At 42.6% G+C, this 27,227-nt stretch overlaps 1 protein-coding gene across 1 annotated transcript in view; it reads left to right on the plus strand.

The window, feature by feature from the left end:
* LOC126234433 (C-type mannose receptor 2-like) overlaps positions 1-27,227 on the plus strand; it is a 49,651-nt gene that overhangs the window by 9,470 nt on the left and 12,954 nt on the right. Inside the window, exons 2-5 of the mRNA XM_049943128.1 lie at positions 2,816-2,961; positions 8,372-8,402; positions 18,362-18,613; positions 25,404-25,793. Coding sequence (XP_049799085.1) covers positions 2,824-2,961; positions 8,372-8,402; positions 18,362-18,613; positions 25,404-25,793 — 811 coding nt within the window. The 5' untranslated portion in view covers positions 2,816-2,823. The remainder of the gene's footprint in view (positions 1-2,815; positions 2,962-8,371; positions 8,403-18,361; positions 18,614-25,403; positions 25,794-27,227) is intronic.

Genomic DNA, 27,227 nt, shown 5'->3' on the forward strand with positions numbered 1-27,227 from the left:
GTCCATCATGATGTTCGGCATTTCTTAAACAGGAGATTGGAAAACCGATGGATCGGTCGTGGTGGAGATCGTGATCAGCAATTCGTGTCATGGCCTCCACGCTCTCCCGACTTAACCCCGTGCGATTTCTTTCTGTGGGGTTATGTGAAAGATTCAGTGTTTAAACCTCCTCTACCAAGAAACGTGCCAGAACTGCGAGCTCGCATCAACGATGCTTTCGAACTCATTGATGGGGACATGCTGTGCCGAGTGTGGGAGGAACTCGATTATCGGCTTGATGTCTGCCGAATCACTAAAGGGGCACATATCGAACATTTGTGAATGCCTAAAAAAACTTTTTGAGTTTTTGTATGTGTGTGGAAAGCATTGTGAAAATATCTCAAATAATAAAGTAATTGTAGAGCTGTGAAGTCGCTTCAATCATTTGTAATAACCCTGTACTATTTAACCATTCTCTATGGACACTGACAACCTTTGATGCAGCTGATACCCTTGGACAACTGAACCCTTCGCTATGGACATTGTAGGGGTGCATCCCAACTGAACGTGACCGCGTCCCTTTGGAACGCAGCAGGACTGCAGCTATTGCTCTCACGTACAGATTAGAAAGAAGGGACCATTCAAAAAAATCCATTTGACAAAATTTCAACGTGATCCGAAGCAGCAGTGGGTTCTTATGCTTTTTCAGTGCTCCTGTTTTATGCACTCCTGTGGCGTGATCACGGAGCTGTATTGAATTGACAAAGATGAGAATGAAATGGCACAGGATCTCTCTAAGAGATGGCACCTGGCTACATTTACTGAGGATTTTAAAAATGCACCATTACAGAGAAAAGTGCACAGTAGCCCAAAGTGCCTGCATTTAGACAAACCGATTGAGACACCTCCAGGGCTTGTCGCCTGGTGGCAGGCGTCTAGGGATAGTTTTCAAGTTTCCTCTATGAAGGCACGATTGGAAAATACTCAGTAAATATGGACAGGTGCCACCTAGTATTTTGCCGAACTGGGAAGTCTTTGACGGACCCTTCGCCATTTTATTCAAGCATGTGTCAAGCTCCGGACCCTTCGCCATTTTATTCAAGCATGTGTCAAGCTCACGCCTCTCCACGATAACGTCACAGGAGAGTGTGAAACAGAAACACTGAAAAAGCATTAGGACTGTTTACTGTTTTGCGTCACGTTCAATTTTCTTCCAGTGGTACTGAACAGTCCCTAATGGTTCAATCCTCTACCCCAAAGCTTAATGGGGTCGCACTGCACTCGAGAGGGGTGACATCATGTTCAGAATGATTCGAGCCCCGTGATATCCGTTGAGAAGGAATGAGTCGTCCAGAAGGTGTCAACAGTGGAAATAGCTGTCAAGAACGTCAACCTTTAGATCATCGCACCGCTATTCGGTTCTGAGCCGCGGTGTGTCTGAAATATTTTCCTCGAACACTCGTGAGAAAACCGCGTGAGCGTCGCAGCTCTGACCTCCATCGCATATTCGTTAAAAGAAAGGTCGATATTTGTGTGTAAGAGGGGCTGTGACGATCTTTCTATTATGTAAGGCGTTCACGGTGGTGTTGGGCAGAAGTGTGTTGAAATTTGGTGCTAATTTGACATCATTAACACAATTTACATGTCACATAAACTTCTGTCCTTTTCTCCACACGTATCGACACCTTGCCTTGTGACCCGTCATCGAGCCTGAGGATGACGTTGCATGCTGCCACACTTTTTTACCATTGGAGAGGAAGGTAGTAGGCTCCCCTGAACCAAATATAAACTTAGGCGTTGGAACAGGACACAATTACAAGGTTTCGTAGGAATGATCCTTTAATTCTGTTGCGTAGTGTACGAATAGATAATAAGAAACTGTAAGCAACCCTGGCTTTAATAACGTTGAAATCCACTAGAGGACTGCGCAGACCCAAACCGTCTCCGGAAACGGCGGTGACTGTGGTTAGGAAGGGTGAATTTGAAGACTTTATATGACCAAATTGTCCGAGCAGCGGCTGCCGGAAATCTGTCTCTGTGTTGACTGGAATGGGGTGAACTGATATGACATGGTGGAGCATAGATAAAGCTTAGGTGCTAATTAAATGGGCCATCTGCAATCTGTCAAAATACTATAGTTCGTGCTAGCGCAAGATTATCCGAAACGAGTGGTTTTTGTGAAACTTATTCTTGGTGTTCGCTGATATGTAGGCCTATATCGCCAATTGATTACGGAGCCTTAGGGCTGGCGTGTATGACACAATGATATCACATCCCATCCCCTCAGCCATACCACAAAGCACAAAAACTAAGCAGAAAGGCAGGATTACTATTTCTTCCTATCTGTAACACAGACGCGACATCACAAGTCACCATATCGACCGCAACACACCGAACATTAGAGCACCTACACATGTAGCAGGAAAACAAAGGAAATAACCTAACGAACTAGAAATACGATTTGAAATCTGCCATTCACCATAAGAAACTGTGCAATTAGACCACGTGAGGACACAGATACGAGAGACACTACAAAAGTATCGGAGAGATCGCTATCAACACTGCCGTTACATAACCTGTTCTAAATCAAAGACGTCACTAGCCAAATGAGCGAACTAAGTTAAGAATGCTAGTGGAAAGAGCATCGGAGAAAAGACCCAAGACAGCGTGTGATATTGATACGTGGTTGTCTGCTGAGACATGAGAGCTGACTTGCGGATAGCATGACACCCTTCCTATTTGGACGTTGCAATACCAGAATGAACATTTTGTGTACGTCACCGTCTCCTCCCGCCAATTCTAAAAGAAAGAACTCAAGCTTGATGTGTCCTTTTAGCGACTGAGATGCGGCTGCTACCCGCGTGGACTATACTGGCGGTGTCGGTCACTCGACGCGCCCTGGCCTCTGTCGACATGTCGTGCGACTGCCGTATGTGGCACCTCATGGACACCTCAGTGAGCCTGCACTGCACCAGAGGAAGGGTACGTACCTGCACTCGGCGCACTTACAAGATTTTAATTTGTTTGGAGATACGAAGCGATGTTCCCTCATTGTAAGTAATGTTTTGTCAGAGCACTGTATAAAAATTTGAAGTTAAGTGGTTCAGAACTTTTCGAGATTTTTGCTAACACCGTTTACCCTTTCTCTATACTGTACCTGTGTGTATAACGACAAGTCGTTGCTTAACGTTTCTACCAATAATTTGGAAAAGTTTTTAGTAATTAGCCTACCTTTTGATTTTTAAACAATACTCTAATAACCATTCAGACTGAGATAGATAGAAAGCGGGAAGGTTGTTGGCAATAATCTCGGAAAGTTCTTAACCGCTTTATTTCAAATATTTACGGTGTTCTCTAATAGAAATTGCAACGGACAAAGGCAACGTTTTTAAATACACGTGGGATGTGAACACACGTATAAAATCAATACACTACATAAAGACAAGTCGTTGTAGAAGGTTGTTATCAAAAATCTAGAAAAGCCCTTGATCGATTCACTTAAAATTTTTATGTGGTACTAGAATAAACTTCCAGATGGACATAGTCTACATTATACGAGGGTTGCCCAGAATGTAATACACCGCATTTTTTTCTCAGCCGATAACAATGCTACGAATGCGAAACGTTACGTACGTACGTATTATTTGGAGTCTCCTAAGTGAGCGTGCCAAGTTCCCGTCACTTCCAACTGATAGCCTAGCTGCAAGACAGTTTCAAAATGGCGTCTGTAGGTGACATTTTACAAGCAACTGCCGTCATTGAATTTCTCACTGCAGAGGAAGAAACTGTTGGGAATGCTCACAAGCGCTTGTGCAAAGTCTATGGAACATCTGCTGTCGACAGAAGTTCAGTTAGTCGCTGGACATGCAGGGTTAGGTCATCAGAAGGCGGTTCGGCGCAACTCCACGATTTGTAGCAGTCGTCGAGACCATCCACGGCTGTCGCACCTGGCATGTCGCAGCGAGCTGATGTCATTAGCGACAACAGACACTTTACGACTCGGCAGTTGGCGCAGCATCTGTCCTCCAACACCATTGCTAGGACTGGTATCGACAGGGCATACACGCCCTTGTTTCGCGCTGGAGGAAGGCCATAGAACGGGATGGAGCTTACGTGGAAAAATACGTGTGTAAATAAAACACCAGTCTTTCGTGTGTGTAATTTTCATTATGTTCTACGCAGAATGGTTGAAAAAAAATTGCGGTGCATTACTTTCTGGGAAACGTAGAAACCTCGAAAAATTCTTGACCGATTTATATCTAATTTTTACACGTTATTCAAATAACAGTCGGACGGACGCAGGCCACATGTAATTTTAATATTGTATAAATATACGTTGTTAGCAAAAATCAATTTAGGCACTTACATCAATTTTTTACATGATACTCTAATAAAGATTCAGATAGACATAGCTGTATATATTTTTAAAAAATAATGTACAGATTTTCTGCTATGACAGCGGGAAAAAGGATTCTGTGCTGTGCTATGACGTGGACATGTAAGATTTTGTTTTCTTCCTCGCAATCACTTTTAACTACGGTAGCACGGCTTTTAAACTATTAGACGGTTTTTTCTTCTACATGTGTTCTTCCTCCCTACATAAAATTTACAGAAAGTGTTTGCACAACTATGAGAAGTTTTGCTTTCTTCCTCGCACCCGGTTTTAACAGAAAATACCAAAGTTATGTTTATGACTTATCGGCTTATGATTAGAATGTTACTACGGAGTCTGACTCAATCCAAAACTTTGTAATTCTACCCGTTTGCTAATTAAAACTATGTATAATACTGTCACTCAAGCTACTACCTTCACAGATCCAGCAGAAGGAGAGGTCTCTCATACCCTGTATGCCAGTTCCAACCGATTTACCAATTCACTCCTGTACTCAAAAGGGGGGGGGGGGGGGCGGGGGGGAAGGAGATGGACAAAGAGACGAGCGATACAGAGATATAGGGAAGGTGAAGGAGGAGATGGACAGACAGACGGTGCAGGAGGAGACAGAGAGAGGGGAAGAGGTGATGGACAACGAGAGGGAAGTATGGGGAGTATAGATAGTGAGAAGGGGAGGCGGAGGCGGACAGAGAGAAAGTGGAGAAGGAGATTAGAACATATATCCAGATCACGCACATATTTCGCAACTGCGAAGCATTGCCGGGTTCGCTAGTATATTAGTATGGACGAGTCATGCGTATCTGAAGTATGGTGGAAATTACTCCAGACATTCCTGAACTACGGTGTCATCCCTCTTCCCCCTCCCTCCCCCCTCGCCTCGAATCCCCTGTGGACGGTACGTGGTTCTTACAGTTATTCTTTCCATACAGTGAATGGTATGTGTATCAATTTTGGTTGAAAACGATCCATTGATTTAGGATATGTGGAACACAAATATACACAGATGTATTTTATAGTATATATAAATTCAGATTCTGATAGTGTTACTCTTACACACACTGTGCAGTTGCTCCGAAATACTAATCATCTGCATGTCGAAGTTTGCAAATTTAAAGTTTATTCCATGTAGTCTTGTTGATTTTACCATTTTCATGCTCATCACTGTATATCGTGGAGTACACACAATGCTTTTATTCCACTGACAATTAGCAGTATATTCCGCTACCAGAACAGCGCTTACCGTTCGGTATTGTAACACTACACCTAGATTGTGGCAGTGAGTGAACTAACATACATGCATTACACAGCGGATTAAAGCATGTAATTCATTATCACACTTTTTTTCTAGTGTGACAATATCGGCGAATATCCCGATATTGTTTTCTATGTATACAGAATAAAACTAGTTGAGTTTTTAATGTGTGGCTCAAATTTATAAACTCCTTATATTAAATGAAACAACAAGTCCACTGTTACCAGTCACCGTTTTATTTATTTCCACGACGCGTTTCGAAGGTTTCAACTTCCACCATCGGGTGGATTTATATTAGTTACTAGTACATTTGTGTGTGTGTTGTGTTACGACTTTTTCTTTTTTTTTTTTTTTTGGAGGAACTTGTGGCACTGCCTAGTGGAGAAACAGGACAATATTACAGAATATGGTTTAGGATTACTTTTGACAAAAAATTAAACTTATATCTAATGGTAAACATTAACTAAGTAAACTAGAGTACCTCCAGTGGCCACAGGTTCCTTTTGCTGTCGTAACACATCACACGTATACTGCCACATTTGTAAACAAATATGGCGTCTGGAATCAGCTGGGTGCAAGGTCCGTATAGCAGAAGAGAAGACATAATCGCAAAGTGCAAAGAATATACACTCCTGGAAATTGAAATAAGAACACCGTGAATTCATTGTCCCAGGAAGGGGAAACTTTATTGACACATTACTGGGGTCAGATACATCACATGATCACACTGACAGAACCACAGGCACATAGACACAGGCAACAGAGCATGCACAATGTCGGCACTAGTACAGTGTATATCCACCTTTCGCAGCAATGCAGGCTGCTATTCTCCCATGGAGACGATCGTAGAGATGCTGGATGTAGTCCTGTGGAACGGCTTGCCATGCCATTTCCACCTGGCGCCTCAGTGGAACCAGCGTTCGTGCTGGACGTGCAGACCGCGTGAGACGACGCTTCATCCAGTCCCAAACATGCTCAATGGGGGACAGATCCGGAGATCTTGCTGGCCAGGGTAGTTGACTTACACCTTATAGAGCACGTTGGGTGGCACGGGATACATGCGGACGTGCATTGTCCTGTTGGAACAGCAAGTTCCCTTGCCGGTTTAGGAATGGTAGAACGATGGGTTCGATGACGGTTTGGATGTACCGTGCACTATTCAGTGTCCTCTCGACGATCACCAGTGGTGTACGGCCAGTGTAGGAGATCGCTCCCCACACCATGATGCCGGGTGTTGGCCCTGTGTGCCTCGGTCGTATGCAGTCCTGATTGTGGCGCTCACCTGCACGGCGCCAAACACGCATACGACCATCATTGGCACCAAGGCAGAAGCGACTCTCATCGCTGAAGACGACACGTCTCCATTCGTCCCTCCATTCACGCCTGTCGCGACACCACTGGAGGCGGGCTGCACGATGTTGGGGCGTGAGCGGAAGACGGCCTAACGGTGTGCGGGACCGTAGCCCAGCTTCATGGAGACGGTTGCGAATGGTCCTCGCCGATACCCCAGGAGCAACAGTGTCCCTAATTTGCTGGGAAGTGGCGGTGCGGTCCCCTACGGCACTGCGTAGGATCCTACGGTCTTGGCGTGCATCCGTGCGTCGCTGCGGTCGGGTCCCAGGTCGACGGGCACGTGCACCTTCCGCCGACCACTGGCGACAACATCGATGTACTGTGGAGACCTCACGCCCCACGTGTTGAGCAATTCGGCGGTACGTCCACCCGGCCTCCCGCATGCCCACTATACGCCCTCGCTCAAAGTCCGTCAACTGCACATACGGTTCACGTCCACGCTGTCGCGGCATGCTACCAGTGTTAAAGACTGCGATGGAGCTCCGTATGCCACGGCAAACTGGCTGACACTGACGGCGGCGGTGCACAAATGCTGCGCAGCTAGCGCCATTCGACGGCCAACACAGCGGGTCCTGGTGTGTCCGCTGTGCCGTGCGTGTGATCATTGCTTGTACAGCCCTCTCGCAGTGTCCGGAGCAAGTATGGTGGGTCTGACACACCGGTGTCAATGTGTTCTTTTTTCCATTTCCAGGAGTGTACATCGTAACAACATTATTACAGAATAATTGTTTAAAGCATTTGTAGGTGTTTGCTTTGAGGTGTCGAATATATGTGTGTGTACTTCAGGTGGTATATAAATCCAACTTTGACAAGTTAAAACAGCTAAACATTCGTACTAGTTTATACAATCAGGTGAAATGTTAAAATGGCTTAAACTTCATACTTGTTAATAACAGTTAGGTGAAATGTTGCAGACTTGAATTACAATGATCATATTGGCTACAGCAGTAAAATCATACATACATGACACTCTTTGATTGGGATTAATAAACAGATGTGAGGGGCTGGAGGCAGAAGGAGAGGAAGAGAGAGAGAAAGTGTGTGTGTGTGAGAGAGAGAGAGATATAGAGAGGAAAGAGTGATTATATGAGAGCAAACATTTACATAGCAAGTGGTCTTAAGATTACATGTTGCGTATATTAGCTGCCTAAAGGTTGGGGTAATACATTGGTTAATGCTATAAATATGCAGATAGATATACATTTGTGCCATAAAACGGTGACTGGTAACAGTGAACTTGTTGTTTCATTTAATGTCAGTAACAGTCACGGTAAAGCCTAACCTAAAAAAATGTTCGCATTTAAACTCCTTATAATTACTTACTGTGACTATGTAAACAAATTTGCAGTAAAATGAAGCAAGTTACAAATCACGGTACTTTTGTAATTTTTCAGAATGGGGCCTCTGTGGTTTCCTGCCAAAAAGGTTAGTGCATTTTGAAATCAATAAGTAAGTTATATTTAGTAGAGATGGACAACTGTGGCCATGATAAACCAGACTCAATGTCGATATCTTAGGTGCCTTGAAATATTTCTTAGTAACCACTTTCTGTATTATTCAAATAAGCTCTCAACTGTCGCAAACAAACACATGTTGGCATTACTGAATGTGATTCAGTAGGTCCATATTTTCCCATATTTACAGCCTGCACTACCAGTCACTTAATACAATTATAAATGAAACTTTTTGTGTTTAGGAACATAACTAACAAATACCAATCTTGTTACTGAAGCATACTGAAAAGAGTTTCAGTCACCGAGTGAGACGTCTTTATCAACAAAGGTGTGTAATACGTAAACGGGAAAGATATCAGCCTCCTATAATACCGTGCGAACATGGACGGAAATCCGGACGGACGGAAGTGGCGGTGCGGTCCCCTACGGCACTGCGTAGGATCCTACGGTCTTGGCGTGCATCCGTGCGTCGCTGCGGTCGGGTCCCAGGTCGACGGGCACGTGCACCTTCCGCCGACCACTGGCGACAACATCGATGTACTGTGGAGACCTCACGCCCCACGTGTTGAGCAATTCGGCGGTACGTCCACCCGGCCTCCCGCATGCCCACTATACGCCCTCGCTCAAAGTCCGTCAACTGCACATACGGTTCACGTCCACGCTGTCGCGGCATGCTACCAGTGTTAAAGACTGCGATGGAGCTCCGTATGCCACGGCAAACTGGCTGACACTGACGGCGGCGGTGCACAAATGCTGCGCAGCTAGCGCCATTCGACGGCCAACACAGCGGGTCTTCTGCTAGTAATGATAAGCATCACATGGCACAGAAAATGACGCCCAGAATTGACTAGTGCCCTCGCCAAGCCAAGGTAGTAATTAAATCCTGAATTTTAAATTTATCTCTGAGGGCAAATGAACAAGTCTGCGTACGAAAATTTGTAGTCTCGTTTATAATGATGCTATAAGTGTGTCTTCAATGCTGACAGTGCCTCATATCAAGCGTTGGTACACGAATGCCTTTGAGCGCTACAGTGCTCCACAGTTTATGACTGCTTGTGAAGAGCGTTAGAACGCCTGTCCAGAAAAAAAATTTATGACTACATTCTGGTAAAACGTCAAATTCGAAAGCCTGTGTTCTGTCGTCGGTAATCACTCTCGCATTATTTTCCATTTGAAACTTTTGGGGAGTGCCCTTTGCATATATGAATATAATGGTCTTCTGCTAGTAATGATAAGCATCACATGGCACAGAAAATGACGCCCAGAATTGATTAGTGCCCTCGCAGGCTGTCGAGTGATATCTCGATGCCCCGGTAATCGTCATCCGTGGAGGATCTTCATCTGCAGCTACCTCACCGACATAAATGGTCAACTCGTTCTGTTTTCCTAGTTTTAGCAGCCAGGCGACCGATTGGAACCTTTTTCCACAAAGAAGAATGACTGAACTGTACTTGAAAGCGACCTCGACGTTGGTGTGTCGATGGGCTTAGTTTGGCAGGTGGGCTATACTCGTGGAATACCCTTCTTTTTATCTTTTCAGTAGCGTACGAATTCCTAGTGTGCCCATAATTGAAACGTACCAGTGTTTTTTCCTTCTTTCTAGAGTCATTAGTCTTCTGACTAGTTTAATGCGACCCACCACGAATTCCTCTCCACTGCCCATCTCTTCGTCTCAGAGCAGAACTTTCACCCTACTACAATTATTTGCTGGAAGTATTTCAGTCTCTGTCTTCCTCTACAGTTCTTACCCTCTACAGCTCGCTATAGTACCATTGAAGTGACGTCTTAACAGGTGTCATATCATCCTGTCATTGCTTCTTGCAGTGTTTTACATACATCCCTCTTCTCGCTGATTCTCCGGTGGACCTGCTCATTTCTTATGTTATTCTCCCACATTCCATGAATGACTACAATGCTGTGTTCCAAACATACATTCACATAAATTTCTACCTCAAATTAAAGCTTATGTTTGACATTAGCAGATTTCTCTTGGCCAGAAATGCCCTTTTTGCTAGTGCTCGTCTGCTTTTTAGGTCCTCCTTGCTCCGTCCGTCATAGGTTATTTTGTTGCCCAGGCAACAGAATTACTTAACTTCGTCTGCTTCGTGATCACCAATCCCGATGTTGTTTCTCGCTGTTCTAGTTTCTGCTACTTCTCATTACTTTCGTCTTTCTTCGATTCACTCTCAATCCATATTGTGTACTCATTAGACTGTTGATTCCATTCAGCACATCCTGTAATTCTAGTTCACTTTCACTGAGGCTAGCAATGTCACAAGCGAACCTTATCATTGATGTCATTTTACCTTCGATTTTAATACCACTCTTGAAAATTTCTTTTATTGCCATCATTGCTTCTTCGATAGATTGAACAGTAGGGGCGAAAGACTACATCCCTTACACCCTTTTTAATCCGAGCAGTTCGTTTTGGTCTTCCACTTTATTGTTCCACCTTGGCTCTTGTACATGTTTATATTACCCGCCTTTCCTGCAACTTACCCGCGTTTTTCTCAGAATTTAGAACATTTTGTGCCATTTGACACTGACGAACGCTTTCTATAGGTCGACAAATCGTATAAACGAGTCTTAATTTTTCTTTTAGTCGAGCTTCCAATACCAGTCGCGTCAGAACTGTCTGTCTGTTGCCCTTTCCTTTTCTAAAGCCAAACTGTTCGCCATATAGGGGATCATCAGCTTTCTTTTCCATACTTATGTATATTATTCTTGTTAGCAACTTTATGAGTGAGCTGTTAAGCTGGTTGTCGCACTTACCAACTACTACAGTCTTCAGAACTGTGTGGATGATGTTTTTCCAAGCATCAGATGGTATATCGCCAGACTCATACACTCTACACACCTACATGAGTAGTTGCTTTGTTGCCAATTTCATCAACAATTTTAGATATTTTGATGGAATGTTACTATTCCGTTTGTCTTATTTTAAATTAATTCTTTCAAAACTATTTTAAATTCTGATCCTAATACTGTATCCCCTGTCTCTTCTATATTGGCTTCTGTTTCTTCTTCTAACACGTCATGAGACAAGTCTCCCCCTAATACAGGCCTCCATTGTACTATTTCCACCTATATGCTGTGTGTGTCCCCAGCATTCAACAGTGGAACTCCCATTGCACTCTTATTATTATCACTGTAGCTTTTTATTTCACAGAAGGTTGTTTTGACCTTCCTATATGCTTAGTCAGTTCTTCCGACAAACGATTTCTTCACATTTTTCATGCAGCCATTTCGGTTTAGCTTCCTTGCACTTCCTATTTATTTCATTCCTGAGTGAGCTGTATTTCTCTATTCCTGAATTTTCCTGAACATTCTTGCACCTCATTCTTTCATCGATCAGCTGAAGTATTTCTTCTGTTACCCATGGTTTCTTCGCAGCTACCTTCTTTGTAACTATGTTTTTATTTCCAACTCCTGTGATGGCCCTTTTTAGAGATGTCCATTCCTCTTCAACTGAACTGACTACTGAGCTGTTCATTATCGCAATAGCTATGCCCGTAGAGAATTTCGAGGATATTTCTTATATTCTTATTACTTCCAAATGGTTCAAATGGCTCTGAGCACTATGGGACTTAACTTCTGAGCTCATCAGTCCCCTAGAACTTAGAACTACTTAAACCTAACTAATCTAAGGACATCACACACATCCATGCCCGAGATAGGATTCGAACCTGCGACCGTAGCGGTCGCGCGGTTCCAGACTGTAGGGCCTAGAACCGCTCGTATTACTTCCATATCACTCTCTTTGTGCGCTGATTCTTCCTGACTAGTTTCTTAAACTTCAGCCTAGTCTTTATCACAACTAAGTTGTGGACTGAATCTATATCTGCTCCCGGTTTCGCCTTACATTCCAGTACCTGATTTCGGAATCTCTGACTGATCATGATGTAACGTGACTAAATCGTCCCGTACATTCCGGCCTTTACCAAGTATACCTCCCCCTCTTGTGATTCTTGAACAGAGTATTCGCTATTACTAGCTGAAATTTATTGCAGAACTCAATTATTCTCTCTCTTCTCTCATTCCTAGTACCTCCCCCTCTTGTGATTCTTGAACAGAGTATTCGCTATTACTAGCTGAAATTTATTGCAGAACTCAATTATTTTATCTCTTCTCTCACTCCTAGTACCAAGCTATTCCTTCTATACCTTCCCGTACAACAGCATTCCAGTGCCCCATAAATCTTAAATTTTCTTCCTTTACATACTGAAATACCAGTTCATTATCTTCATATGATTCTACTATCTCTTCATCTTCAGTTTGCGACGTCGGCATGTATACCTGAACTATTGTTGTCTTACTTTCCTGCATAATAATCCAACATGTTAGAGAGTAGGTTCTACCTCCACCTGTGTGAAGCTTGAATGTTTTCACAGCTGCATCAAAAGTCTGACCTTACCGACTTCATACACCTAACGTTGGTTTGTCTCGCAGAAATTTGTGCCTTAGCAAATAAATAGTTTGCAAATGGGATGGAGTGGCACAGGTTCGAGCGTCAATCTATAGTAAATCATTAGAGTTCTTATCGGATGAGGTGAAACAGGAATATGTTAATAGAGTGGAATAGTGGCACTCAAGGTGCCAAAAACAATAAAAGTAAAGTTATTAAAAGATTGATAGGGTTTAAAAATAGTTACATTTATTATCTGCATATAATGCATAAATTACAGATTCAAATATGTCAAGGTCGATCTGGCTGACCACGGACATAGGCAGTTGAGCACATATGGGCGGTAACTGTTTTGTATTACCAAATGATGGAATGGACTTTGTACGAAGCCGTATGCAGCTGTTGTGGTGTGTGCGTGACTTGTCGATATGCAAGCAGTGTGGCGTGGTGTCACACGACTATTGACAGACAGTTGGCAGCTCCTGTCTACTCGTCTTCGTCCACACATCTCCGTCTCCGTGTGCCCATAGCTTCACAAGTGACAGACAGACCAGCTTAATCCACGTCCTGTCCACTGTCTTGTCTTTAATCATACTTCAGGTAAAACTGCTCCCCAGGGGTTAGCATGGGGCTACTGCCCTGGCCACAGTGGTCTCTTGCAGTATTCTGATGATCAAGCGACGTCTTTTATCTGCAGTAATTAGTCTGAAGAGACGGCATCCGAGTCAAACTGGGAAATTTAGATCAGGTAACGAGAACATAGTAAAAATTGTTCAACATTATGAGCAAAGACAGAAAGGAAAACCATCCGAAATGGAGTGGAAGCTATGGATGTTATAAAATGAAATTGAACATCGGAACGAATACATGAATCAGATTCAAAATTTGAAAACCAAGTAGAAAACTGACAAACTTTCAGAATCCGCAGTCACATTGCTGTGTACGAATCACCTAGTATAACTTAAACTACGGAAAAAATTACTGCGAAATGTATAATAGAAATCCCCTTCAAATGTCCGTGCTCGAGTCTTGTGTTATTCTTTCCGTTTTCTTGTCATTTAGATCACAGAATTTATTCTTGTCACTTTTGGGTTGTTAGCCAAATCTCATGGTGAATGATCGACGCTGGAAAATTACAGCCTGCTCGTCTTTGTTGCAGGGTACTGAACGTTCTTATCTCAGTTCGACAAGATTCTGGATCGCGATAGGTGCAGATCATCTGAACTCAGGCGTCATAGTCTCCCTTGTGTGGTACATTAACAATGTGTTCCACATTTCCTCTTTTCACATATTTATATATATGTATATATACCGGGTGCTCATAAGTACACTGACAATTTTCCGAGTGCTGCAGTGTGGGCTGTACACATCGCAACATCGCAACATCTGCCTAACACATGTCATGTAGACTTTTTATCATATACTAGATAGACATAACGCCAAGGCATTATGCCTTGCATTCTACTCGCATGGTGTTACACACCTGAAGTGGAGAACAATCGACATAAAAATAAAATTAATTCCAAATGGAATCAGAAAAAAGTTAAGAAAGTGTGTTTTTTATGTCCTCCTGCACATTCTGGACCTTATCAGGGTGGTTCTTGAGGCAAGAAAATATTTCTAATTTCTCATAGAGACAGACGTTCTTTACTTCATTAACATTATGATATATAGTCATATGATAATTAATATTTTCAACAAAATGCCGAATTTTTTATAATGTACCCAGATTGCAATTGTCTTATTTCGGTTCCTGTGCTTTTAGAAGTTAGTTCTCAATTTTCTTCTTGCGTGGACTACAGGGGTTGTACAAAATACGGAAAAAATGCAAGAAATGCATGTTTGGACATAACTGCAGATGGCAGCCACCGTTGTAGTTTGCACTGCTGTTTTGATCGCGAACGGCACCCGTTGCTAGTGTCATTCGTGGACAGAGCGGTGTTGTGTGAAGTTGTGAGTGTATTACGTCTCAGATAACTGAATTCTAACGTGATGAAACAACTGTTGCTCGAATGGTGGGTGCTTCCATAACCAAGGTAACCGAAACGTTCAGTGTTTCAAGAGGTACAGCATCGAAGATTTATACCACACATAGAAAAAGCGGATAATCACCGTCCACTAAGATAATTAAGCTGTAAAAGTGATTGCACAACTGAATGTCGCCCTCCAAAATTCTGTCAGCGCAAAAACAACGCGAAGAGAGATCCAACACAGGGAACTGCAGAGCGAGCTGGAATTCCAGAACCACTCATCTGTGATTGAAACACCCGTAACAGCAAAACTTAGTGCCGAGGCCATAAGACCTGGACGATGGAGCAACACAGAAATGACATTTGGCTGTATAGGTCTTGTTTCACAAGATTTCCACCTTCTAACAGAGTTGTTCTCTGGGCCCCGGTATTGTTGCTTTGTAATGTCGCATTTTGCTTGATCAGGCCCATCCCATGCTACAATCGTTGTTCCCCAATGGCGATACTGTGTTCCCAGACGACAGGGCCCCCGTCCACACAGCTCGCATCGTCCAGAATTGGATTTCTGAGCATGAAGATGAATTTCACATTTCCCCGGACCGCTACCATCACCAGATCTCAGTATTATTGAACCTTCGGAGAGTAGGATGTGTGATCGCTATCCAGTTATATCACCGTTACCTAAACTTGCCGCTATTTTGCAGGAAGAAAAGTATAAACGGGACAGGAAAATGAAAACTGCACACCCGCCACAACAGGACCACGCATTGTTTCCATTCAGAAGTATTTACCCCACGTGTAGAGACATTTATCCCACTGGAAGAAGAGACGATCAGTTTCTGTTTCGTAGAACGCGGTCGCCCGCTGGCGAATCCACAACAGCACCTACTCTTGCATTTCCGCATCCGTCTGAAACCGATGTCCTCGCATGTCTTTCTTCAGGTCGCCAAAGATATGGAGGTGAAGGATAAGGACTGCACACAGGATGTTGCATTGTTTTCTAGTGAAATCGCTGAAGCCTAGCCGATTGGCATTGTGGGGGTGGGCGTTTTGAGTTTGTGGCGCGTGGCAGTTTCTGCAAATTCATAGCGCTGCGCATTTATTGATTTTTCAAGTTCGAGGAACTCGACGAGCAGAAGGCTCCTACAGTCAAAGAAAGAAGTTATCATGACTTTTCCGTTACTTCTTTGAACAGCTTTGGATTTCTTTGGCAGGGGACATATGGGATGTTTCCATTTTTTGCTTTGCCGTTTGCTCTCCTGCTGTCGGAATGCTGCCGGATGGATCATCCTGTTGCACGATAACATCCACTCCAACATAGCAGATCGGTTGAAGGATACGCTTCTGCGAATTGGTTAGGGAACGCTGCAACATCTCCCGTAGAGTACGGATGTTTCAGCGAGTGATTTTCGCATCTTAGCCGACTTGAAGAAAGATATTTGTAGACGTTGGTTTCAGCCGGAAAAGGAAGTGTAACTGTGTGTGGTTCTGATCCGTCAGCAGCATCCCGCTTCCTACGAAACCAGAATTGATCGTCTCGTCTCCCAGTGAGCTAAATGTCATAAAGAGTGTATGACTACTTTTGAATGGACTCATTCTGTGGTCCCGTTGTGGCGGCTGTTCGGTTTTCATTTGTCCGACCATCCTAATATTCCCTTGAAAATGATGCAGGACCTGCATTCATCCATTTGCAGACAAACGGAACCTCTTTTGAATGTCAACTCTTTTCTTACACCGTATTAGGCATGGTAATGTATTGTGTTACTGATGTTTCCACATTTATGTCCATTCCTTGTATACAGAAGTGTTAAAAAATTGGCAAAAGTAATCTCGTATACATCTTGTCGGTCATATATTGTTTTATTTTTAAATAGTATACTGTAAATTCTTACCCAGAGGACTGTAAGATTTGAATTCAATTGAAACATTACTTGTTTTAAAAGAAGGTGGTTCAATCTATATGATGTTCTGAGCAGACATCGGATGGTAGTATATTTGGATCTCTTCTTTACAGTAATAAAACATAGAGTGTTTTCGTGCTTACAAGTATCTTCTATGACTTTAATTATGCCGGCCGCTGGTGGCCGAGCGGTTCTGGGGCTACAGTCTGGAACCGCGCGACCGCTACGGTCGCAGGTTCGAATCCTGCCTCGGGCATGGATGTGTGTGTTGTCCTTAGGTTAGTTAGGTTTAAGTAGTTCTAAGTTCTAGGGGACTTATGACCTCAGCAGTTGAGTCCCATAGTGCTCAGAGCCATTTGAACCATTTTGAACTTTAATTATCTTAGTGCTCACTTGTTTTCTGACTTAGGGCCATACCGATTATTATGAACAATATGTCTCAGGATTTTCGGTTCATTGTGATGTCTTCAGATGACTTCGATGGTCCAAGTAGTCTGTGAATCACTGACTGGAAGGACACAAATTAGTATTTCTCTGAATGACAAGATTTATAATATTTGTTTACGTCTGTTGTTGTTGGCTCCCCGAAAATATGCAAATAATAATTACAACCTGACATGGATATCCACCATTCTTCATCATTTTCAATAGTAAATTTCACGTAGGGATGTTGTTTATTTAACATGCGGCGCAATACTTAAACCTCTTCTCGATTTCCGTCAAATGTGTAGCGTCGATCAAAATTGTATCATATGCATGTATAATATATTTCCCTTCAATTTCTGACTCATTGTTTAGTTACTAATTTTTGGTTGATCCGTAAAGATATTGGCCAGTTCACTAGCAAGACAATATCACAAAACTAATCCATTTTATTGTTTGCAAAATGAAGTGTTGCATGTGAAGTAATTTTGAGAAAACATAAATGACAGTAATTCATTCAGTTGAGTGACTTCTAGCATCCTTAGTTCTCAATGGTGTAAAAGGACTTACTTTAGTTTCTCAATGGGTTCCAGAACAGGAACATTTACGTACAGATAGTTTCATCTAAGTAGCAGAGCCTAAGATTGTCAGGGATATGGCCCTCTTTTATCTCTGCAGTGAATTCATTTGCATTCTTAAACACATGGTTGATACTGGATACATCCTGCGATACTTACTGTAATACTTCGCTGCTGGGCGGTGAGGACACGAAAGCGAACTATGAGAACTTCAGATTCATTTATTTTACGATGATTCTTGGTCCTCAGAACGAAAGCCATGGACGGCAGGTAATATGATTTACCCATATCTCTATTGTAGACTTCTGCAATGTGAAATGTCCGTAGAGCGATGACGTCCAGGCTGTTAAAACTTTCTAGCCCTGGAACTGTCAACTTAAGGTCCACGGACGAGTGCTACGGTTACCCAGCCGTTACCATGCTGCAAGGTATCACTGTTGCTAGTAACAAAGTTCAGAACTCCACCACACAACACTGATGTTAATAGCAATATTGTCTACTGCTTCTTCTCCTATAATATCGTGGCATCTTCAGTACCAATAATCAATTATGTGAGCTGTGCAGTACGACTATCATTTACCGGTGTCTTACACCACAATGATGCGTATCGGATCTAGGGTGAAATGCATCGACATTGAACTGTGATGTTCCAGCTGAGGTGCTGGACACTCCGCGGGGCTACCACTACGTACCAGGCTACGCACTCATCAGACTGTCCCGCATATTCATGACGTGGCCGGCGGCCAAGAAGACCTGCGAGGACGAGGGAGCACAGCTGGCAATACCGCCAGACCAGTATGCCTTCGATGGGCTGAGGCGCATCTTCTCCACTGTGCAGGGGATATGGTACGCCAACATTGGAGTCACAGATCAAGTCAGCGAGGGTGTATTCCTGGATATACATGGTAAAGTCGCCTACAGTGTTTTGGCTTCTGCAATGTTCCAGTTCAATAATTAGGCATGCTGTTTAAAATCCTGTAGGTCACAGTCATTGTTTACCTTTGTGTACACTTATCTTTCCTTGCATCTCCGAGCGGGGACTACTCAAGAGGACGTCGTTATCAGGAGAAAGAAAACTGGCGTTCTACGGATCGGAGCGTGGAATATCAGATCCCTTAATCGGGGAGGTAGGTTAGAAAATTTAAAAAGGGAAATGGATAGGTTAAAGTTAGATATAGTGGGAATTAGTGAAGTTCGGTGGCAGGAGGAACAAGACTTTTGGTCAGGTGAATACAGGGTTATAAACAGAAAATCAAATAGGGGTAATGCAGGAGTAGGTTTAATAATGAATAAAAAAATAGGAGTGCGTGTTAGCTACTACAAACAGCATAGTGAACGCATTATTGTGGCCAAGATCGACATAAAGCCCATGCCTACTACAGTAGTACAAGTTTATATGCCAACTAGCTCTGCAGAGGATGAATAAATAGATGAAATGTATGACGAGATAAAAGAAATTATTCAGGTAGTGAAGGGAGACGAAAATTTAATAGTCATGGGTGACTGGAATTCGTCAGTAGGAAAAGGGAGAGAAGGAAACATAGTAGGTGAATATGGATTGGGGGGAAGAAATGAAAGAGGAAGCCGCCTTGTAGAATTTTGCACAGAGCATAACTTAATCATAGCTAACACTTGGTTCAAGAATCATAAAAGAAAGTTGTATACCTGGAAGAATCCTGGAGATACTAATAAGTATCAGATAGATTATATAATGGTAAGAAAGAGATTTAGGAACCAGGTTTTAAATTGTAAGACATTTCCAGAGGCAGATGTGGATTCTGACCACAATCTGTTGGTTATGAACTGCAGATTGAAACTGAAGTAACTGCAAAAAGGTGGGAACTTAAGGAGATGGGACCTGGATAAACTGAAAGAACCAGAGGTTGTAGAGAGTTTCAGGGAGAGCATAAGGGAACAATTGACAGGAATGGGGGAAAGAAATACAGTAGAAGAAGAATGGGTAGCTCTGAGGGATGAAGTAGTGAAGGCAGCAGACGATCAAGTAGGTAAAAAGACGAGGGCTAATAGAAATCCTTGGGTAACAGAAGAAATATTGAATTTAATTGATGAAAGGAGAAAATATAAAAATGCAGTAAATGAAGCAGGCAAAAAGGAATACAAACGTCTCAAAAATGAGATCGACAGGAAGTGCAAAATGGCTAAGCAGGGATGGTTAGAGGACAAATGTAAGGATGTAGAGGCTTATCTCACTAGGGGTAAGATAGATACTGCCTACAGGAAAATTAAAGAGACCTTTGGAGATAAGAGAACCACTTGTATGAACATCAAGAGCTCAGATGGAAACCCAGTTCTAAGCAAAGAAGGGAAAGCAGAAAGGTGGAAGGAGTATATAGAGGGTCTATACAAGGGCGATGTACTTGAGGACAGTATTATGGAAATGGAAGAGGATGTAGATGAAGATGAAATGAGAGATAAGATACTGCGTGAAGAGTTTGACGGAGCACTGAAAGACCTGAGTCGAAACAAGGCCCCGGGAGTAGACAACATTCCATTAGAACTACTGACGACCTTGGGAGAGCCAGTCATGACAAAACTCTACCATCTGGTGAGCAAGATGTATGAGACAGGCGAAATACCCACAGACTTCAAGAAGAATATAATAATTCCAATCCCAAAGAAAGCAGGTGTTGACAGATGTGAAAATTACCGAACTATCAGTTTAATAAGTCACAGCTGCAAAATACTAACGCGAATTCTTTACAGACGAATGGAAAAACTGGTAGAAGTGGACCTCGGGGAAGATCAGTTTGGATTCCGTAGAAATGTTGGAACACGTGAGGCAATACTAACCTTACGACGTATCTTAGAAGAAAGATTAAGAAAAGGCAAACCTACGTTTCTAGCATTTGTAGACTTAGAGAAAGCTTTTGACAACGTTAACTGGAATACTCTCTTTCAGATTCTGTAGATGGTAGGGGTAAAATACAGGGAGCGAAAGGCTATTTACAATTTGTACAGAAACCAGATGGCAGTTATAAGAGTCGAGGGGCATGAAAGGGAAGCAGTGATTGGAAAAGGAGTGAGACAGGGTTGTAGCCTCTCCCCTATGTTATTCAGTCTGTGTATTGTGCAAGCAGTAAAGGAAGCAAAAGAAAAATTCGGAGTAGGTATTAAAATTCATGGAGAAGATGTAAAAACTTTGAGGTTCGCCGATGACATTGTAATTCTGTCAGAGGCAGCAAAGGACTTGGAAGAGCAGTTGAACGGAATGGACAGTGTCTTGAAAGAAGGATATAAGATGAACATCAACAAAAGCAAAACGAGGTTAATGGAATGTAGTCAAATTAAATCGGGTGATGCTGAGGGAATTAGATTAGGAAATGAGACACTGAAAGTAGTAAAGGAGTTTTGCTATTTAGGGAGTAAAATAACTAGTGATGGTCGAAGTAGAGAGGATATAAAATGTAGACTGGCAATGGCAAGGAAAGCGTTTCTGAAGAAGAGAAATTTGTTAACATCGAGTATAGACTTAAGTGTCAGGAAGTCGTTTCTGAAAGTATTTGTATGGAGTGTAGCCATGTATGGAAGTGAAACATGGACGATAAATAGTTTGGACAAGAAGAGAATAGAAGCTTTCGAAATGTGGTGCAACAGAAGAATGCTGAAGATTAGTTGGGTAGATCACATAACTAATGAGGAGGTGTTGAATAGGATTGGGGAGAAGAGAAGTCTGGGGCACAACTTGACTAGAAGAAGGGATCGGTTGGTAGGACATGTTTTGAGGCATCAAGGAATCACAAATTTAGCATTGGAGGGCAGCGTGGAGGGTAAAAATTGTAGAGGGAGACCAAGAGATGAATACACTAAGCAGATTCAGAAGGGTGTAGGTTGCAATAGGTACTGGGAGATGAAGAAGCTTGCACATGATAGAGTAGCATGGAGAGCTGCATCAAACCAGTCTCAGGACTGAAGACCACAACAACAACAACATCTTTCCTTGAATGGTTTTAAGTTTGCTTTTGTTTTACTTTGAATGAGAGGAGATACATTTTCATGCAATAAGATCTCTTCACATTTAGGTAAGATAAAACGATGCATAAAATGTGCTATATTCCATGGAATACCTGGAGAAATGTCTATAGGATGCCTGAAGATCCCATCAGATTGCCGTACACTTTTTCACTCGTATATGTAACATATTTCGTTGCTAATGAGAAACGTATCAAATATTCTTAGTCAGCTTTTACTTATACTACTGAAATAATAATTCCCACATAACTGAGAACAGACGAGATCGTGCAGTGGTAGCGACACTGGACTTATAATCGCGAGGAGTGCTGTTAAAACCTTCGTACGACCACCCAGATTTAGTTTTCACCGTGACGTTTCGATGAGTTTGATACTCACCAACATGTGGTCTAGTGTTGAGATTTTGCGAATGCTTCTATATTTATGTGCAAAGGGGAGGCACTATCTCCATCTTGCTGTATGTGGTAGGGTTTTCCAGATTCTGGGTCTAATAAACAGCATTCTAAGTGATACTACGCTCAGTCAGTACCGTGAAGATACTTGGAAAATGCAACGTGAAAGCCATCTTCTGATCACTAGTGAAGACAGAAGTATTTTTTCTCGGCCAAGGATATACTGAACCTTTACGTACCAGTCAAATATAGGCAACCCCTTTGAACTAGTCCACTGTTGCAGCCGACAAATCCGGGGCTATATCCCGAAAGTTTACGAGCCGCGTCATAAGTGTGATGGCTTGGGACACACAAAGAAATCAGCAGCGGCCGAGCACAAACTAAGTTAAGCACATACGTCTGATTTTGAGAACAGTAAACTGATGTAATGAACCAGCGCCTATTGAAAAAGGATAATAAAGGAATGTAGAAAATAAGGATCCATGCGAAACTTGTCACTGGGGACGAAGGTTAGCAACTAAGTTCGGTATGGAATTTCACGTTACATTTACACGCCGAGAGAACGGCATGCGAGGCACGGCCATACAGAGAATGGAGCACAAACTCCCACACGTGCTAGTCACACAAAACAATGTTGTCCATAGCCTGGTCAAAGGGGCAGCAACCCAACTACTATAAATGTGATAGTAAATGTACCATCTCAACATGATGCTGAGAACTCCAGTAACGGGCGACAGGAGGCGCCAGTAAACGGTCACATGGACACGGCTGTTGATGTCAGCGTGTGTTTAAAACAGACCACTCTCAAAGAGACTGACGTTCCACATCATACTATGCTCTGCTACAGTTCTCTCGCCGACGCTGCGCTGGCTTTTAACGTCGACTTGCCGGCTGGAGTGGCCGAGCGGTTCTAGGCGCTTCAGTCTGGACCCACGCGACCGCTACGGTCGCATGTTCGAATCCTGCCTCGGGCATGGATGTGTGTGATGTCCTTAGGTTAGTTAGGTTTAAGTAGTTCTATGTTCTAGGGGACTGATGACCTCAGAACTTCAGCCTCACAGTGCTCAGAGCCATTTGAACCATTTTTAACGTGGACTTCTCTTTCGGTGCACCCAGGATGGCCTGCGTTGTATGACAATAACATGGCACATACTGCAATTTTCGAACTGACCGTGTTATTTGTACAGCAATAGAAACTGTGCAGGTGTAATAAACATGACGCCCATGAGAACGTCGTGGTTACTGCCACCATTTTGGAAAACCAAGAACTTTTCGCCAAGGAAATGACCGACATTCGAGCGTTTGCTCTATCTGTGTCGAACTTTGCTCACACATCATTTTATTAAGGAATAATAAATATTGGACATGACAAAATATATTAAATGTGTTTGGTGTGACACACATCCAAGGACTAACACAGCTCAAGATATCTTCTGTTCTTGTAGATCCAGAAACTTGACAACTATACATAATCTAACGGCTCAAGAACACTAAAGCCGCTCAGTTTCTCTTCCATTTTGTAATTAAATGATACCATCTACCAGAAAACAGTGGTATATATATATATATATATATATATATATATATATATATATATATATATATATATATATATGTGTGTGTGTGTGTGTGTGTGTGTGTGTGTGTGTATGTGTGTGTGTTACAAAAAGGTACGGCCAAACTTTCAGGAAACATTCCTCACACACAAATAAAGAAAAGATGTTATATGAACATGTGTCCAGGAACGCTTAATTTCCATGTTAGAGCTCATTTTAGTTTCATTCCAACGTGATCAAATTGTAAATTTTCACAATCAACATGTGTGGGCTGACGAGAATCCGCACGCAATTGTGCAATCAAATCATCAACACAGATTTTCTGTAACCGTTTGGGCAGGCATTGTTGGTGATGTCTTGACTGGACCCCATGTTCTTCCACCTACGCTCAATGGAGCACGTTATCATGATTTCATACGGGATACTCTACCTGTGCTGCTAGAACATGTGCCTTTACAAGTACGACACAACATGTGGTTCATGCACGATGGAGCTCCTGCACATTTCAGTCGAAGTGTTCGTACGCTTCTCAACGACCGATTCGGTGACCGATGGATTGGTAGAGGCGGACCAATTCCATGGCCTCCACGCTCTCCTGACCTCAACCCTCTTGACTTTCATTTATGGAGGCATTTGAAACCTCTTGTCTACGCAACCGCGGTACCAAATGTAGAGACTCTTCGTGCTCGTATTGTGGACGGCTGTGATACAACAAGCCATTCTCCAGGGCTGCATCAGCGCATCAGGGATTCCATGCGACGAAGGGTGGATGCATGTATCCTCGCTAACGGAGGACATTTTGAACATTTCCTGTAAGACAGTGTTTGAAGTCACGGTGACGCGTTCTGTTGCTGTGTGTTTCCATTCCATGATTAATGTGATTTGAAGAGAAGTAATAAAATGAGCTCTAACATGGAAAGTAAGCGTTTCCGGACACATGTCCACATAACATATTTTCTTTCTTTGTGTGTGAAGAATGTTTCCTGAAAGTTTGGCCGTACCTTCTTGTAACACCATATATATATATATATTGCCACAGGCCGAAATTGGCGAGTAATGTACAGTGACATTACTGGCCAATTTCGGCCTATGGCCTTTTTAGATGTGTTGCATTGGTGATGTGCGCGACGTATTTAAAAATCTATTTCATACTACGTGGGAACAGATACCTGTTAACTGTAATCGCCAAGTGCTAGCGACGAAAGGAAGTTCACGCCAGTCCATGTGTCGAGGTGAGTCAGCAGTCTGGTACAGCCGCAAGCCGGTTCATTAGCAGCAGGCCGCTCGCTGCCTGTGATTAGTCTGGAGGCTGCCGCCTTGGGCACCTATAACCGGCCCAGCGCCTGTCAACTGCGGCCAAACTGCTGGAGCCACGCCCAAGGTGGCGAACTGCAGAAATCTTATCACAGCCAGCTTGTCCACCCACCCTAGCGATCACTACTCCAGGCCGCTACAACTGTCAGGATTTGTAGTTCTTCTACAGCCGCTTTTCAAATTCAGTGAGACCGCTGATAAATGTCTAGCATTTTTATCATAGTAGTTTTATTTCCACTCTAAACAATCTCAAGAAAACACAAGTAAAGTGCAGATCTACTTTAGCATACGTCAGCTTTCCTAATGTTATTTTGCTGCTCCACTGCGCCCAAGATCATTTGTCTGGTTCTTTTGTAATAGATGCCGCACGACTTCTACTGCGATCTATGTTTACGATGGCTAACCTAAAGCTGTTTCTTAATGAAACTCCTGTACTACTCCAGGTCGACCGGTGTCGTATCTTCCATGGCAGCCTAATCAGCCCGACAATTATGGAGATAAGGAGGACTGTGTCGACTTCAATATTGTCGGTTTATCGAACGACGTGAATTGCGAGAATCCAGCGCCATTCTTCTGCGAGCGCAGGCTTTCGGTGGGCATACCACCTACCTATGTCTGGCTGGACGACGCAAGCCGCTTCTACAAGGTGCACACGGAGAAAAGACTGTATGCAGAGGCAGCCAAGGTGTGCCGTTCCGAGAACGCTACGCTCGCTGTCATTGACACGTGGCGCCGTGGTGAAGCTCTACTGAGCCTCCTCGAGCCGAAATACGAGTTCTACCTAACTGGCTTCACGGATGAGGCTGTTGAAGGTGACTTCGTTACTGAAACAGGTTCGTATATTATGTACTTCTTGAGTGATTCCATCGGCTACTCGAAACATCTCATCCAAAGTAGCGTAGTATTGCAGCTGTATCGGAGCTATATCGGAGGTGTAAGCGTAGATATTGTTATATGTAGTACCTTAATAGGTACGCTTAGCACTGTGTTCTCTACGTCGAACAGTCTTCAAATACAAACTTTTAGGACCTGAGGTTTCCTGCACAATGTTTTCTACAGTCATAATCCACTACTAAGTGGGCAATACCTGTCGGTATAGACAAACCGTTTTGCGTCCACGCATCCACACTTCAACACCCGATATGCTGCCCAAGGGAAAATAAGTGTTCATGATTTGCTCTTGTACTTAGAGGTACTTACGAACCTAAAGAAAATACTTTTATTGGTTATAATTATTAATCTGTAAATGACGTAAATACTGATGTGAAGTTGTTCAGTACACGTTCCTCAGTCATCAATATCTGCACTTATATCCGTTACACCCCACATATAACGTGTTCTGATTGATCCTTGACGTCTACACTCCAAAATGCAGCACAGAAAACCAGTAAAGTTTGTTATCATTTCTAGTGCTGGAACTATATTCTCTGAGATTCAAGAATTACATAAAAAATAAAAAGTTCTTAAATTATTATTGGGTTCTCCACCTTTAGATTACCGCACTTACTTACAGAGAATTTTACACAGACGCTTTTCAGTTATATTTACAAAGCATCTTCTGTGGTCATATTGCAAATATGGAACATATTTGAACATATTCAGTTGTTTTAGATTAAAAACAGTATTTCATTTATAAACCTGGCGTGCAGTTTACTTACACATATTCTTCAAACCACTGCATCTTCCTTCTTTGTTACCGGAGGTTGACCTCGGAAGAAACTTCGTATATATGTGTAATGAACCACTGATTTATAGAATATGTGAACAAGAGGCAGAAACACTGAAAGAAAATTGCACGTGCTCTCTATAAAAAAATACGGTTTTTAATCTAAACCAAAAAAATTTGCTAACATACGTATCCATATATTCAGAATGACCAAAGAAGGTACTTTTTTGCAAATAAAAGTGAAACGCGTTTATTTAATTGCTGTAAGCGTAAGACAGAGACACCAGTAACAATTTTTTTAACAGCAGCTGCGGAAGATGGCTATGGAAAGAAAAATAACTAGGACTTCATTTAGCTCAAAACAACGTTTTACTGTACTCTTATGCATCAGTCAGATATTTAATAATAATACCCTCTAGACTGAACTTAAATGGAAGGAATCTGTTCTATAGTTAAAAAGAAAAAACCAAAAAATTTGTGACCACAGATCATTGCATAGCCCACAATGCAACATTTTACAGAACTTTTGGACTTTTGGACTAAGCATATCACTGATTATTGTCATGCCAGAATACTGGTGATGTTTGGTTTGTGGGGCGCT

Source organism: Schistocerca nitens, chromosome 2 (genome assembly GCF_023898315.1).
Source record: "Schistocerca nitens isolate TAMUIC-IGC-003100 chromosome 2, iqSchNite1.1, whole genome shotgun sequence".
NCBI classification, from domain to species: Eukaryota; Metazoa; Arthropoda; class Insecta; order Orthoptera; family Acrididae; genus Schistocerca; species Schistocerca nitens.